General features: G+C 40.3%; 1 protein-coding gene across 1 annotated transcript; it reads left to right on the top strand.

Annotated features, from left to right (window-relative positions):
• The first annotated feature begins 1,806 nt into the window (after positions 1–1,806).
• On the top strand, positions 1,807–15,529 carry LOC130607541 (protein-glutamine gamma-glutamyltransferase 6-like). Its single transcript, XM_057424726.1, has 13 exons — positions 1,807–1,853; positions 2,443–2,654; positions 3,412–3,651; positions 4,151–4,269; positions 5,430–5,558; positions 6,326–6,503; positions 7,317–7,452; positions 8,441–8,544; positions 10,483–10,725; positions 11,170–11,514; positions 12,468–12,625; positions 14,009–14,142; positions 15,376–15,529. Exons 1-13 carry the CDS (start codon positions 1,807–1,809, stop codon positions 15,527–15,529), a joined length of 2,199 nt encoding a protein of 732 aa, XP_057280709.1.
• The last annotated feature ends 830 nt before the right edge of the window (positions 15,530–16,359 follow it).

Here is a 16,359-nt window from a genome sequence, read left to right on the forward strand (position 1 = left end):
TTTCTTCTCTTAGTAATTAAGACATCAGGATGCTGTTTATCATCTTGCCTCAGCCATTCACCAGTCTTAAATAAGCATAATTAGAATCAAGACTGCAATTAAAGCCATCATAAGTAGATGCTCACGTAGGACATTACTACAAAAACAGTAACCACACTGCAACCACAGGTCACACCCAAGTTGTATAAATTCTAAGTTGTACAGTTGAGTCCTAAACCTTTTGTTACTCGTGCTGGTGGAAGAGGATTCAGAATGTTCTTGCACACTTTTGTATCCATAACCTGAACTACGCACAAGTGTAGAGAAGAAGAAAAAAACGTTATGGCAGGTAAGTTAAAAACAGGCTGATTGCTCCAGATATCACTCTTCCAATACAGATGAGTGACATTTGCTGAGGAAACAAGATAAATTACATCTGGCTGTTCTCTTGGCTGTTTGGTTCTTTTTAGGTTAATTGCATTTATGGGTTATTCTACTAGAATAAGAAAGTATTTTTCTACCATATCCATTAACTGGTCTATACAGTGGCTTTTGCAGCCACATACTCAATATTTTTGACTTGTGATTTGGGCAAACTGCCACACAGAAATTCCAGGCTGTAATTCCTCTGTGACATCAAATTGATGTCTGGCCTTAGACAAGTCACTTGATGGCCTCTGGACTCCCAGTTCACCTCCCTGCAGTGTGTCTACAATTAACCTGTGCTATCTATGTATGACATTGCACCTGCTCTGATTCTTACGCTGACTGGAAAGATTTCTAGTTAGAAAGATGCATCATATAACAGACACACGTGGAGTCTATCTAGAAGGTGAAAAATTAATGTAATCTCAAATCCCACCATCTCTATTTCTGTAGTAGAACCATATGGATTTCTTCAGATATGAACTTCATTAAGTGATTGAAGGTGGTGGTAAACCAATCCCATTGGTCTGCAAAGGGTTAACATGCTCTAGTCATGGTAGGAAGTTTTTGTCAAGTGAGATTCCTTTGGAATATCATATTGGGACTCTTCAAGGACTTTAGCAATAGGACAAGGGGTGATGGGTTTAAACTTAAACAGGGGAAGTTCAGGTTAGATATAAGGAAATTCTTTACTCTGAGGGTGGTGAGGCGCTGGCACAGGGTGCCCAAAGAACTGGTAAATGCTCCATCCCTGGCAGTGTTGAAGGCCAGGTTGGACAGAGACTTGGGCAACATGGTCTGTTGTGAGGCAGCCTTGCCCATGGCAGAGGGGGGTGGAATGAGATGATCTTAAGGTCCTTTCCAACCCAAACTATTCTATGATTCTATGATTCTGTACTGGGGAAAGGCGCTTCTCAAACACACGAATTCATAGAGGGTTCTGTATTTTTTCTGCTTTGTTTCTGTTTGTTGTTTTGTTGTTGTCATTGTTTTTTTTAACTGATCAAGGATCAAGAAAGGTTGAAAGCTTTTGTAACAATCTGTGCTTAAGTGTCCCATTTTCAATAGTGGGCAATCTATCATAGAATGGTTAATGTTGGAAAGGACCTTAAAGCTCATCCAGTTCCAACCCCCTGCCACAGGCATGGCCACATTTCACTAGAGCAAGTTGTTCCTTGTCCCATCACTACAGTACCTAATGAAGGTCCCTCTCCAGCGTCATTGTAGCCCCCTTCAGACACTGGAAGCTGCTGTGAGGTCTTCATGCAGCTCTTCTTCTCCAGGCTGAACAGCCCCAGTGTTCTCAGCCTGTCTTCGTATGGGAGGTCCTACAGCCCCTGATCATCCTTGTGGCCTTCTCTGGACTCACTCCAGCAGCTCCATGTCCTTCTTATGCCGGGGATGCCAGAACTGCACACGGTGCTTCAAGTAGGGTCTCAATACTCCAAGTGGGTTTCATCATGATATAATCGATCAATCCCTAGCACTGCCTGAAGATATACCAGACCTAATGCTACCATCTGTCCTCCACTGGTTATCTTTCTCCAACAGAGCATGAAAAAACACCTAGCTTCAAGCAACAAAACTGTAAATAACTGAGATACAAGATATAGAAGAAGATAATGTGCAACTCCAACAATGACGATACCAGCCTTTTCTTCATCAGCTGTCATACAGCATTTCCAGGATCAGGCATACACTTGCTCATGAGTTTTAATACTTCTTTCTGTACATCTTTAAAGCATTCTGGGAACTAGAGAACTCCCCCAGAAAAACGAGCAGGAACATGGTACAGCAGAACAGCCTCTTCAAACTTTTTACAAAGTCTTATCTAAATACAATAGCTTTTTTGATTTATTTTTTAAATGAAAGATGAATTCTCCGAATAGATGTTTTTTTCTGTCTCTGAAAGTTGCCTGCATGAAAGATACGGCAGCTGTTCCTCCAAGTTGTCATTGCTTATTTTACTAGAGCATGTAAATCCAGCCATATAATAAAATTACATTGCACAAGCTGAAAAGATGTACATGCTTGAAGGAACAATGTTTTAATTAAATTGCCTTGTGTCTTTCTAGCCCTGAAAATAGTAAATGTCAACTGGCAATCCAAACTAAATAAAGCTGCACACCACACCTCTGATTACAGCAGCACAGAAGCAATTTTGAGGAGAGGTCAGGACTTCAATATCACTCTGAACCTCCGAACAACAGTGCAATCTGGGGACAACTTCACCTTTATTGCAAGCACAGGTAATTTCCCCACAACACTCTCATCCAAGTCACTGCAGCTCCAAAACACAAGTGCCTTACAGCTATGTGGTCCATTCCGGAATCATTAAACTTTGTCCTGTATAAATTCAGGATTTGTTGTCCTGTTAGGCTTAGGAGCTCCCATTTTAAAGTTTCATCTGTACCTCAAGGCAAAAGACAGTTAAGGTAACAATTAACAGAAAGGTAGGGGCCATTCTCATTCTGTGATCATTCACTTTGTGATCATTCATTTTATGATCCCCAAACATTTTTACAACTCCACCTCTCTCAGACCACAGACCACCCACCCCCACTCCTAACTCTCTTCTTCACCTGCTTAAACAGCCCTTGATTAACTTCATGTATTCCCTACTATGAGAACATCTATATGACTCCATTTGTAAACCGTGCCTTCCCCAAAAAAATTCTCCAAAAAATTCTCCGGGCAGCTATCAACTCTTAATGAAATGTGTATTACAATGTGTGACCATCCTGCCTGCATATTTTCTTTTCAGGACAACAAGCTCATCTAAAATGATTATGGGTGTGCTCACCTTTACTGGGCTGTGCATCTAAAAGGTTACAGAGATTCTCTGGATCAGAGTGCAGCTAGTTTACGTTGAATAAGCATTTGACCTGACACACCACAATCTCTCGATGTACTCTTCAAAAAAATACAGAATTAAGATCATCACTGACCCCAAGTTTGTCACCTACAGCTGTCATTCAGAATTGCTGTCCCTCTTCCCTCTGTCAGGACCATCTCCAGCAGAATCGCAGCAGACCAAAGCCATATTTAACCTTTCTGAAAAGGGTGCCAGTGGCTGGAGTGCAACCCAAGAGCCCAGTGAGCCTGGCTGCATGAACTTCATAATATGCAGCCCAGCCAATGCTGTCATTGGACGATACAAACTCAAGCTCCACATTGTTTCTGGGAACAAGAGCTCTTCAACACTCCTGGGCCAATTTGTGCTACTCTTCAATCCCTGGTGTCCAAGTATGTTTTGATGTATCATATCGTTCAAATAACTCATTGTGTCTCAGCCAGGAAATCCGGGTGTCATGGTAAAGCATGCAACTGACAGTCACAGCTACAGAAAGATTTTTTTTAATTCAACATCAAGGATTAAGTTTTTGCCCCTTCAGTGCTGCAAAGCATCATAGACCCTATCTTTTGCTTGTAGAGTAAGAAATCAGAGGCAGAAAATATTCCAAATATTTATTCTGTATTTTTCCTCCCCTGATACTTGCATTCAGTTATAAACCAAGTGGTATCTACCAGTAAGACACATACTGAGATTAGTGAAGGGACAGGAGCATAGCCAGTTCCCCTTAAAGGACTTCATGCTTCTATTATTCACTCTGTAAATGATTATGGAGTCCTAAGTGTGAATGCACAGGCAGCCTGACCTGTTTCTGAACTCCCCTTCAAATGAGATTTTCACGTACAGCAAGATAACTTTGCTTTCAGTCAGTATGTCTCATTCTGCTTCTAGATGATGATGTCTATATGGCTAATGAAAAGGAGAGATGGGAGTATGTCCTGAATGAGAGTGGAATCATATTTCAGGGAGTGGAAAAATATATTCAACAAGAAGCTTGGAACTATGGACAGGTAAACAGCATCACCTATTTTAGAATGTTGAAAATAAGAACATTATTAGGCAAATAGGCTCTTGAGAAGGGACAAAAATTATCTTGTAGCATAAGAGTTCAGAATTCCTCTCTCACTTCTGATTTACTTGCAGATATATATCTCATTTATCGACACATTACAGCATCATCAGGATCATCTTCCCTGTCTGGCATGTGCTAATACCAAAATAAAAGAAACAAAGCATAACTTTTGTTTTCTTTTGCCTATTACAGAAAATGGCAAAATTCTACTTGTTTCTTGACCCTTGTAAAGGGCAAGGAAAATTATGACAGTATTAACCTCTAGGTATTGCAAGGCTAGTACATCTAAATATTTACAGAGTTGGTTCAATAATGGGGCAGAAGATACTAAAAGGATATCCCAAATCTACTCAACTGAAGTAACTCAATTTGGGATTTCTGAAAATCCGTTTGGCTTTTTAAGCATAACTGCTACAGTCATAGCTCCAGTCTATATGCAGTCACATTGCCATCCTGCAACTCGCTGGGACAGTCAAAACCATTCCTGAGCACTTCATGATTCACTTTTGCACTAGCAGTTGTACACAGTGCTCCTCCTGATCACTGCGACTACTTTTACAGTAATAAATGAAACAAGGCCAGACCTGCTTTCTGTCTTAGAGGTCACGCAGCATCCTAGCCTGACTGCATCCATGCAGCACAGCACTTTGGCACCCTGGACCCAACACAGTGTCCCAGTGAATCTAATCCACAATAATTATTTCTGTGGATTTCTTTCCATTCAGATCATCTGATGTAAGGTATAGACAGTCCATCAGCTTTTATAACATAAGGGTACCTGTGGGAGCATGACAGGATGTGCGAGAGTGAGAAGCCTGCTGAGCCAGATCTGGAGTGGTCTTTTGTGTTCCACTAGGCCATGTGAATGCTAGCAATGGCCCCAAACCATGCTCAGAAATATGCTGTCCTTCAAATACTATGGAGGCTCAGCAGTGTAATGCTTGTTTTCTTTGTGGCCCTATTTTCTTTAACAGTATAGAAAATTCCTATATTACCAACATCATGCTATTGCACTAGGAGAAAGAAAGTTGGTGGGGAGTTCACTCTTGGGTTGATTTATGAAATTAGCCTTTAATTTATTGATTGTTTTGATTTCAGTTTGAAGAGGATATCCTTGATATCTCTCTGGCTATACTGGATCGAAGCCTGAACCACTGCCAAGATCCAGCTGTTGATGTATCCAACCGAAACAATCCTATCTACGTGAGCAGGGTTGTCAGTGCTATGGTAAAGTGATCAATTAGTTACAGCTGTACAACGCACTTACTAACAAAAACCCCAATACTTTATGGTGAATCCCTTGATGTTTTATTGAAGTAGCTAACTTTTCTGCAAAAAGAAAGAAGAGACAAAATGGAGATATATTTTCAAAACCAATAGAATCAAAAATAATACAATGGTTTGGGGAACTTAAAGCTCATCCAGTTCCATCTCCCTGCCATATGCAAAGAAAGCTGCCACTAGACCAGGCTGCCCCAAGCCCTGTCCAACCTGGCCTTGAACACTGCCAGGGATGGGTCAGCCACAGCTTCTCTGGGTAACCTGGGAACAGATCTTTCACTAATTTGGAAAGCTTGTGTCCATTCTGAAATCATTTGCTAAGTTTTTCAAACACCAAGAGAAGCATGAAATATTTTGGAAAACCAGTGTTGGCATAGCCGCATTTCATGTGTGTATTTAGTATTCTTCACTTAAAGGGTATTTATTAAGGGGGACCTGTATGTATTTCCTTGAACAGTTACATCTTCTCAACACACCCTCACCCTCACAAACATACTGCACAACTACACCACTGAGAAGTTTTCCATTTTATAAAGAATACATGCCTTACTACCACATTCCAACTGTTGCATGTGAGCAGGCAAAATTCTATCTTGGATTCAAATACTATACCCCACCACTCAGCCAATGAGAAAGGTGGCACAAAGAGGGTCATTCCCTCTCTCCCTTCTTCTGTAAATGTTTCAATTCTCTCATGAGAAGGACTCTTTCAGGTTAACAGCAATGATGAAAAAGGAGTAGTGGAAGGGAAATGGAATGGAAAATACTGCTCAGGAACCAACCCCCTGCAGTGGAGTGGAAGTGTGACCATCCTTCGAAAGTGGTACAGGGGGAGATACAAACCTGTCCGGTACGGCCAGTGCTGGGTCTTTGCAGGAGTCATGTGCACAGGTATACATGAAGGGGTGAAAAATACTATCAGAAAGGAAGCGTACTAGAATTTCTGTATCTTTAACTTTCTGATGTTGAAGTTTTGACAGAGAGAGTTAAGAATCTATGCTTTCCATTCATAAAGGGTTATTTTGTTCTATTTTAAACAGCCATAAGTTGTAGTACTGCACCCCAATTTTCTGAATCGCCAAACAAAATGCAAAGCAGTTTGCAGGCTGAAAACAGCAAGGTTTCCTGTTTCAAAGCTAGAGGTCAAATTAAAATCAGTGCTCTTCTATGTCCTCGCAATGCCAGTGTTGTGTCTTACCTACTGATGACAAAAAAACAAATCACATTTTGGAGGACCTATAAAAGGAGCTGCAAGTTGGGAAAAGCGTTTCATCTTAGCAGTTTCCATTCAGACCTGCTCTGAGACAAGAGTCACTTTTGGGAAAACACAAAGGAAAAATAATGTAAATGAGTGGTATGTCTCAGACAGGAAGAAGAAAAAGAAGGCGACACAGAAACAAACACAGGGAGAAAATGGGAAAGAGAACAGGATGAAGAATTAAAGATTAAAATAAATGGGTGAATCTAACTCTTCAAAAGAACATGGCAGCTAAGAATGTCATGCGAGTGGAACCGTCTTCTAAGCAATTGTGCACAATGACAGTGACTTCCATCATTATCCAAGAGGGAGGTTTCTGAGGGCTTGTTTCCTCACTGAAAACATATACACTAGACTGCTTTTCCAAAAAAAAAAAGACCAGAAAAATACTTTCTAAATGTCTGTATAATGGATTTACATCATTTTCATGCTATTCTATATTGCAGTTCTGCGATCCTTGGGAATACCTACTCGTGTTATTACAAACTTCAACTCTGCTCATGACAGGAATATAAATCTAAGTGTTGATAAGTACGTTGACATTTCTGGAAAGACCCTGCACTTGACCGAAGACAGTGTGTGGTAAATACAATTATTTCTTTCTCTTAGTATTTATTCCATTATATTCTCCTCTAATTAAAAGATCATGCTTCTGAAAAACCACATGCTCCCAGTGCTATAAAACCCTATAACAAATAATCAGCGGAGTGTTCAGAAATGCAGCATGTGGTCAGTTTCAGCATTACAAAAAATTAGCAGAGGAGATACTTTGTACCACTGCTATTGAACATATAATTTGAAAATATAACTGCTAATTTTGTCTCTACTGTATGAAAGTTTAAATAATAAAAAAAAAAAAACAAATTGAAGTGATTCACCTCTTGCCCAAAACTGGAACCAGCTGGTCTCTCAATTCCCAGAGCAGTGCACTCTCAGAAGCCCCAGTTTTAAACCCAGTTCTGTGCTACATGCTGTTAATTGTCTTAAGTCTCTCATGGTTACCATTATGCATCCCTTGCACAGTACTGTGAGGTTACCAAAGTAAAAATGATACATTTAATGCAGCTGAGAAATAAATCCATCCCTTAGGAAGAACATGCCATTTCTTTCTAGACAGAAAATACCAGACTGCACATGAGTTGTACTGCATGCGTGTTTCAGTGACTAAGCACACTATACTATGGGGACCAAATGGCTATATGTGACATGAAGTACAAAGCAACTGTGAAATAAATACCAGCAGATAGCAATGTGCACAGGAGACCTTTGGCTGTAAAGTATGTTGCTCTGGAATGTCCAGAATTCTTCAACACTTGACTCCGCAATGAATTATTTTCCTTGTAACATTTTTCTCATAACATCCCAACATTTCTCAGAGATCTGAACACAAAAAAAATAGCAAAGAAGGCTAGAGAAGGTACTCAAAAAAGGAGTTGGCAGCTGGTCTCTCCACAGAGTTTTCAATCACTCAACAAGGGTTATTTCATGCACTCTACCAGAAATGTACCAAATCTTTCAACACAAAATTAATTGTATGAATTAGAGATTCCTTATTCTACCTCCCTTATAGGAATTTCCATGTTTGGAATGAAAGCTGGTTCATTAGAAGAGATCTTGGCTCTTTTTATGATGGATGGCAGGTTCTGGATGCAACGCCCCAGGAAAGGAGCAAAGGTAACACTGCTGTAAATACAAAAAGCTGTAGATACTGTTACTCCTAAGAACTGGTTCTGAAATTTCAGGATAGCTCTCTTCCGTCTGCTCTCTGTAGATGTAGCATTAATTCAGGTGCAGAAGAAAAGTAATACCCACATCAATCTCCAGTAAATGCTTTTCTGTCAGCCTCTGGATTGCCTACCAGCATGCAGTTCTTTCATTTTATCTTCTGCCTCCAGAAAAGCCAGCCCATCTTAAGTTCACCTACCTCACCCTTGCTTGTCTGAGCTCCTAAGAGATTCATAAAATGACACAGAATAGCTAAGGTAAACCTTCAGAGTTTGTTTACTCCAATCCCCTGCTCAGCACAGGGTCAATTAGTAAAGGTTTCTCAGGACCCTATCCAGTGGGGTTTTGAATATTTCATAGGATGGATATTCTACAAGCTCCCTGGGCAAACTGTTGCAGAGGTTGACCACCCTCACGGTAAAAGTTTTTCCTTCTGTTTAAATTGAATTTCCTGTGTTTCAATTTCTGCCCACTGCTACTTGTCCTTTCACTGGATATTCCTGAGGAGTCTGATTCTGTCCCCTTTATGCCCTCCCACCAGGTATTTATACACATTGATAAGATTCCACCAGGCCTTCCCTTCAGGAAGAACAGCCCCAGTTATCATCCCTTAATCTTTTTTGTGGCACTCTGAAGGACTTGCTCACATATGTCCGTATCTTTCCTGTACAAGGAGCACAGAACTAGACACAGCGCTCCAGATGTGGTCTCACCAGTGCTGAGTAGAAGGAAAGGATCATGCCCCTTGACCTGTTGGCAATGGCCTTCCGGATGTGGCCCTGGATGTTGTTGGCCTTCCTTGCTGCAAGGGCACACTGCTGGCATTAGACACATTTGCTGGCTTGGACTGGACAGATATAGCTAAAACACCCTTATCTTACTATATCTTACTAAAATCCCTTTTAGTAAGATGCTAAGTAAAGATTTCAGAGCCTATAGTCACAGGGCTGAACCAAACAGTTTACACCAGAAAATAAAATATGCCCCATGACTATACCCTGTACTTTACAGGACTCTCTGGAATGGGTAGGAATATATGATATCCCTGTGGCATCCAACAACATGGCATATATATACAAAGCCACATGAAAGAAACTCCAAACTGTTCTCTGGTTCTGAAACCAAGTGACATAGAATGGCTTTTGTTCACAGCACTGAACTCTCTGTACCAGACCAAAATAACAGCACAACCTGCGGGGAACAATCCCTGTTCCATTCCCTGAATTCTTCACAGCCACTGTCTGAAAGATATCTCATTGACAAGGGAAGAAATAACCACACTAGGGAGCTTGCTAGCAAGTAAACAGTGTTGACAACCAATAGCCAGCACTTGGGTTCACACTTTGGCTCTAGCTTCATTTACTAACAAAGACACAACTTATTTGATCTAGTTTGATTACCTCCATCAAAAGAATAATTTATTTGGCCATTTAAAACCCATCAAACTCCAGATAAAGTGCTTCACATTCCCCGCTACTGAGTTTACCAAACTTAGTTTCCTGGTTCTTCTCAATGCACACACACAGCATTGATGGCTCGCATCTCGTAAGTCTGACTACACTTCAGACTCGGTGCCATCCTTTCCTTTCACAAAACAGCTTAGCATGCAGCTTTGCAAGCTTTGGAGGGTTAGAACATTTCATACAGTACACATCATAAAAAGTGTTTCCTACACCTTAGTAGCCTTACAACCTCCTCTGTGCTCTTTCCTTTTGATAGAAAATGGAAGTGGAATCTCTGGATATCCGTTTCTACACAGATGTAGAAACGCAGCACTTTATCCAAATGCGTCTTTGGAGTGACTACCTCTCCTTCTTGCCGTCAGCACAAGGATTTGTGTTCTTTTGCAGCAGGCAGTCATTTAACTTCTCCCTCTCTCTAATACAGGCATATATCAGTGTGGTCCTGCCTCCACTAGAGCCATTAAGGAAGGGGACGTGAACCTGGATTATGACAGTTCATTTGTATTTGCAGCAGTGAATGCTGACTGTGTTACCTGGATTCACTATAGCAACAAAAGAAAAGAGAGAATTTATTCCGATACTAGGAAGATTGGAAAATGTATCAGCACCAAAGCAGTGGGCACCAACTCCCGTGTGGATGTCACTGCTAATTACAAATATCCAGAAGGTAAGCTCTTTATTACAGTTGCCTAGCCACTGATGGTCAGAAGTGAAAAGAATTTAGGCCTTCATTGGATTGAGCACTGACTTTTCTTTACTTCTTTCTGACCTTTCTTTACTGCTTTCCGACCTTTCTTTACTTCTTCTGGAGCAAAGGAATTGTGAATTTTCAAAGTTGTAGGGCTCACTGTCAGCTGATCAGCTCTTCCAGGCTCATAACTTCTAACAAGTGCCTATGATCAGCCAGCTGAAGCTGACAGGCAGGTTTTACGTTCCATGTACACTCATTTGCTTTTGTATGACAATTATTCAGGTTAGACCTCACTTTCTCTTTGGGTATATTTTTGCCCTCCTCAGCTTTCCTAAACTGTATTTATTGAGAGCAATCATAGCTGCCTTGCACTATACTGAACATTCACGAGACCTCTGACCATGTTATCTTTCAAAGCAGGATCCCGGAAAGAAAGGCAGGTGTATAAAAAGGCACTGAAGCTGCTTGGGGTAAGACGCACTGGGAAAAGAACCAAAATTAAAAGACACAGAAGACAATCTTCAGTAACATGGAGACAAAATATGACACAGCCTGCACAAACCCCCAGTATCTCAGGGAAGCTGATCCTTGATGCATCTCCTGTAATTGGCCAAGACATCCTCCTAACCTTGGCACTCAAGAATTTAATCTCAGATTTCAAGATGGTTAAGGTTAAACTGAGGGCTTCAGCCATTCTCTACACAAGAAAACATAAGGCAGAGATTTTGCAGTTGTCTAGGTCTATCAAACTTGGATCTGAAGAAGGTAATTTTAATTTTATTACAGCTTACAACAAGACATAGCTTTGGTTTGTGGCCAAATCACATAGAAATAATGAATGGCTCAAGAAACGCAGGACCTGCAAACGGCTGGAGGTTAAGGCTATTCAGGGGAAGAGAAACATACGTATTTGCCCTGTCTTAACCATTTGCCTTTGAGCACTGTCAGCAAGGATACTGAGCTGGGTGACCTTTCGTCTGACCCAGCACAGTCATTATTAGTTCTACATTAAGACGACCTTTCTTGATAAGATAGAACAACTACAAGACGCACACAGGAGACTACTTGGATATCAGCTTCCCATAAGCAAAATCTAAATGCAGATTTAAGGAGGAATCATAAGCATACATCTTTTGCAGCAGAACAGGAACTACCTGCAGATAGTAGCCTTTGCCCTTTTATAGGGCCAGTGCTGAAAAATGAGACATGTAGAAGAGATTAACATAGCTACCCTCTGAAGCTAACACACACACGTTGTAAGCCTTTCCATTGTTCCAGCAGTAGATTAACATTTTTTCCAATGTACTGAGATCCGCTGCACACAGGCTGACGTTAAGGCAGAGGCTGGACAGCTGCTTCAGAAAGGGCATTTAAACCAATCCACCTTCTCACTTCTGCCTTCTTTGCAAGGAAGGGGCATTAAATGCTCAGCTTCAGATAGATGAAAAAAAAACCAAACCCACCAGCAGGGGTTGCCATATATATCCATCCTCCAAACTGTCCAGCTACCAAACCGTATCTGGGAATTTAGTGTTTAGTGAATGTAAGTAAAAGTTACCCATGAGCATCATTCCTGTCTATGGGCTGTCACACCCACAAATGGACAGCCCCAGGGTGATAGCATCCTTGCTCCTTAAAATACAGATAGATTACAGATAGCTGGTACTTAGACACAGGAAAAAGAAGAGAGAGAAACCCTGTTTTTATTTACATTCCAGTGAAAAAGATTTCAATCAAGATCTCCTATTCCCAGTATAAAAATGCTCTGATGGATGACAGGAAGATCCTAGTGACTGCTGTGTGTGAAACCAAACAGGGAGCCTCACTTCTAGTGGAGAAGGATATTGTACTTCAGCATCCTTTTCTCACCATCAAGGTAAAAGCTAGTCCCCTTTGTGTCCCTGTAGAGATGTGCTGAGAAGAACTAGAATCCTTACTCCATTTACTCCTCATGGAAATGAGTGTGGGAAGTGAAATCATGCCTGAGGGTTATTTGATCTTGTGGCTCTAGTAACAAGCCATATGATACAAGTGAAATGAAATACACTAAAGAAAAGCAAACTATTCCAAGACATAGCTGTGCTATGGCATTCTTGTCAGTGCTTGTTGATAAAAGTTCAGTGTTACAAGGGTTACAAGGTAAGATTATCTCCAGACAGACATTGGGAAACAGAGACACAGAGATTTAGTTCACATCTAGGACTCCACTGTTGTCAGGGAAGTCTAATTATTCTCTTCCAGTTTATTTAGGAATCATGGTTTTTACAAAAGAAATCTACTTAACTGATAATACCTGGGGCTGGGGCTGTAAGGCTTCTTATTACCAATCCTCAAAGAAGTTCTTTTACCTTATCAGGAAAAGGGGCACTTTTCACCTTGTAACATCTTCTCAAATGATGAATAATTAGAACCAGAGGCTATTTTTTTTTCTTTACTACCTTAAGACAGACACGTGACAGATGTTGCACAATGGATAAAAAGCAATATTTAGTCTAACTAGCCTAACTTCTTTTGGACAGCTCAGCACATTTCACATGCTGCATCAGACATGGGATTGAATGCTGTCTGTCTACCGTACTGCAAACAACATACAGGGAGTATGATAATTTCTGGAGTCTTTCAGAGCTCCAGACTACATTAGCTATCCCAAACCACCGTCAGTAGCGTATGGGAAAAGCAAAGTTACTCAGAGGAACAAAATGCTGGATTTTTATAGGACTGGTGATTTCTGAATACCAAGTTTTAGTGAGACTTTGTAAAAAGACTTCTATGCTGTATCATGCAAATAAGAGTCATCTTATATAAGGCAGGCACCCGAATTAAATTTCTTCAATTCAGTGACTAAGTTTCAAGAAGGGTTTATGTTTCTGTTGACTGAAACTTCTGTATAAACATACACTCAACAATGGAGAAATGCAACTGGGGTGATGGACTTTCTCCATTATGTTAATTAACATTAATATTTGTATTCTCATTATGTTCTCAGTCTGGTAAGTATCATACACTGTGTTATACTCAACACCATACACTGACGTAGCTAAAAAGTTAGGACTAGGCTGACTAAATCAGCCAGCCACAATGGGTTCAAACCTGAACTCTGATGCCCAAAAATAAGTACATATATTAATTCTTGGCTCCTTCCTGTCCAGGAGACCCTAGAGAAGGTAAGTAGTTTGCAGTGGGAATTAAATGAGAAAAAAAAACATGAGAAAGAAGTGAGACTAATGCCGTGGCTGAGCAGAACATTTCCTCTCTCTAGGTCCTTGGTCCAACAGTGGTACACAAGGCTGTTAATGTGCAGGTCACATTTACCAACCCACTGCCTGAAGTGGTGACAGACTGTGTCCTGAGAGCAGAAGGTAGCGGCCTGCTCAAAGAGCAACTCAGAATCAAGTATGTAAACGCTATACGGCTACTAACTTCTTCACTTTTGTGCGAAATCTGGAATAAAAGTGGGCTTTTTTTAAGAATCAGACAACCTCCTGAGTCTTGTTTGCACCAACCTTGGACAAAATACCACCACATCAGTACTCTCCATATACTACTTGGAGTTCTTTACACCTCCTTTGCCAAACCTTGAATTACAGAATGCTCAGGAAGTAGAGAGACAGCCTGCTTCTAATGACAGCGTGTAACTCAACACTCCTGTAGTTAGTGACTGAATTACTTAAAGGGCAAAAGTTTTAAAACTTTCTTCTTTTTGTGGTTTGCAAAACACTCCTTGAAGGATAAGGGGAAAAATGGTACCTTTTCTTCCTTCAGATATTAAATTACTAAAGAGCCAGGACATACACTGTAATGAAATGTCTTAAAAATGTGTCCACTGCTATCGTACCAATTTACCATATACTTACTGTACAGAAACTGTTCTCCCATCTCCTCCATGGTTATTATTTTTAAAACGTTTTTTAAAGTCTTCAAAATTTTTATGTTGGGGAAGTTTCACAAAGAAATTGTGAGGGGAAAACAAAAACAAGATGGCAAAAGTGGGATAATGATAAAAATCACTAAGGCTTCATTTACGTTGAATACAAAATTCAGGCCTAGATTGTGACCTTGAACCTTAATTTGCCTTTCCATATTGGGTTTGCTCAGCTTCAATACCTCCTTAGAGCATAAAGGCCCTTTTTCCCCACTCTCTGTTTTCTGGTGCTAGTATCACTCTCCTTGTATTGGACAGCCAAGAGCCTTTCAAACCATGGACATAAAATCAACAGGTAATTATATTTACCACACCAAAATACAGCATGAGCATATCTACAGTACTGTAAATGTTGTGAGTGTTCAGGGTAACATACAGCTGGTTTTGAGCCCTTCTAAAGGTAATCCTTCTGATTGTTCCTCAGGTGCTCAATATATTTTGCCCTCATGATACAATTCTTAATCCCCTATCACAGGTTGAGAACTGCAACTATTCCACTACATCCATTCCAGCTTAATTAATTCCTCAAGGATAGTCTTGTGGGGGCTGTGAACATGGAACGTTACATCCACCTGTGCTAGGAGCATGCAAACACAGCAGTCTCTGACTCTTCCCTTCCATACTGTCTTAGATTTGTGGCTCTGAAGAATACATAGTAAGAATTTTTCACATGCTTGAACTTACAACTGTATTCTTTCTTTCAGTGTTGCAAGAATGGACCCCATGGAGAGCTCAACAGTCCAATTTGAAATCATACCCTACAGCAGTGGCATGAGGCAGCTTCAGGTAGACTTGGTTTGCATAGATTTCTCAGACATTAAGGGGTTTGTGATGCTTGATGTGGCTCCTGCTCAGTGATATCACCTGTACATCAGTACCGTTTTGGCTCTGTTTATGAGACTGATGTAGCGTTCATACATTATTCTGACTGGCAGCCCAGAAGCACAGACTACTCAGCCAAAGCACAGACTACTCAGCCAAAGCAAAGTGATGCAATACAAACAGAAATTAAGAAAAAGGTACTAGACATTATACTTGCAAAGGCAATGGCATCTTTTTCATTCCCTAACCTGTTTTATGGTCCTTCATGAATAGAATTCCTAGTGGAAATCATTATGTAATTTAACTTGAAGGATAGGATCAAGTGTGATGGTTTTCAGCATTAGAGCCTGTAGCAATGATAACAGCTAGTTTTTCAAGGAACATCATTTAAAATCACTGTTGTGTAAGCTTCATTGAACACAACTTAATTATAATCACTAAATATGTTTTATTCAATAATAGCCAAAACACTATCCAAATAGCTGACATAATTCAATTCTAGAATTAAATTCATTATTTAATTATTAGGAGAAAAATGCAGCAAAAAGATATGACAGCAGAACTCTCATGGCTGAAAAAATTAGAAGCTATTCAATAAGCAGTACTCTTAGATTCACAGTTGTCCTATTCAGATCATGACTTAATCATGTGATAAACTGTAAATAAATGCTTGGCAGAGATGTGACTGGGAGTAACAGTACAAAAGCAGATAAAAGAAACAAGTCCTTGATTAAGGAGTGGCAAGTACTAGAGTATCTTAAATAGTAATAGGCTGGAATAGCTGTTCCAAAAAACAGAAATTAAGCAGAACATCATTAAACAGTAAAAATGTGACCTGTCATCTGGACTGACACATTTATTCACAC

The sequence above is a fragment of the Pezoporus wallicus genome, unplaced genomic scaffold (genome assembly GCF_028554395.1).
Source record: "Pezoporus wallicus isolate ANWC-B61680 ecotype Strahan unplaced genomic scaffold, APGP_CSIRO_Pwel_v1 contig_13737, whole genome shotgun sequence".
In the NCBI taxonomy this organism is placed as follows: Eukaryota; Metazoa; Chordata; class Aves; order Psittaciformes; family Psittacidae; genus Pezoporus; species Pezoporus wallicus.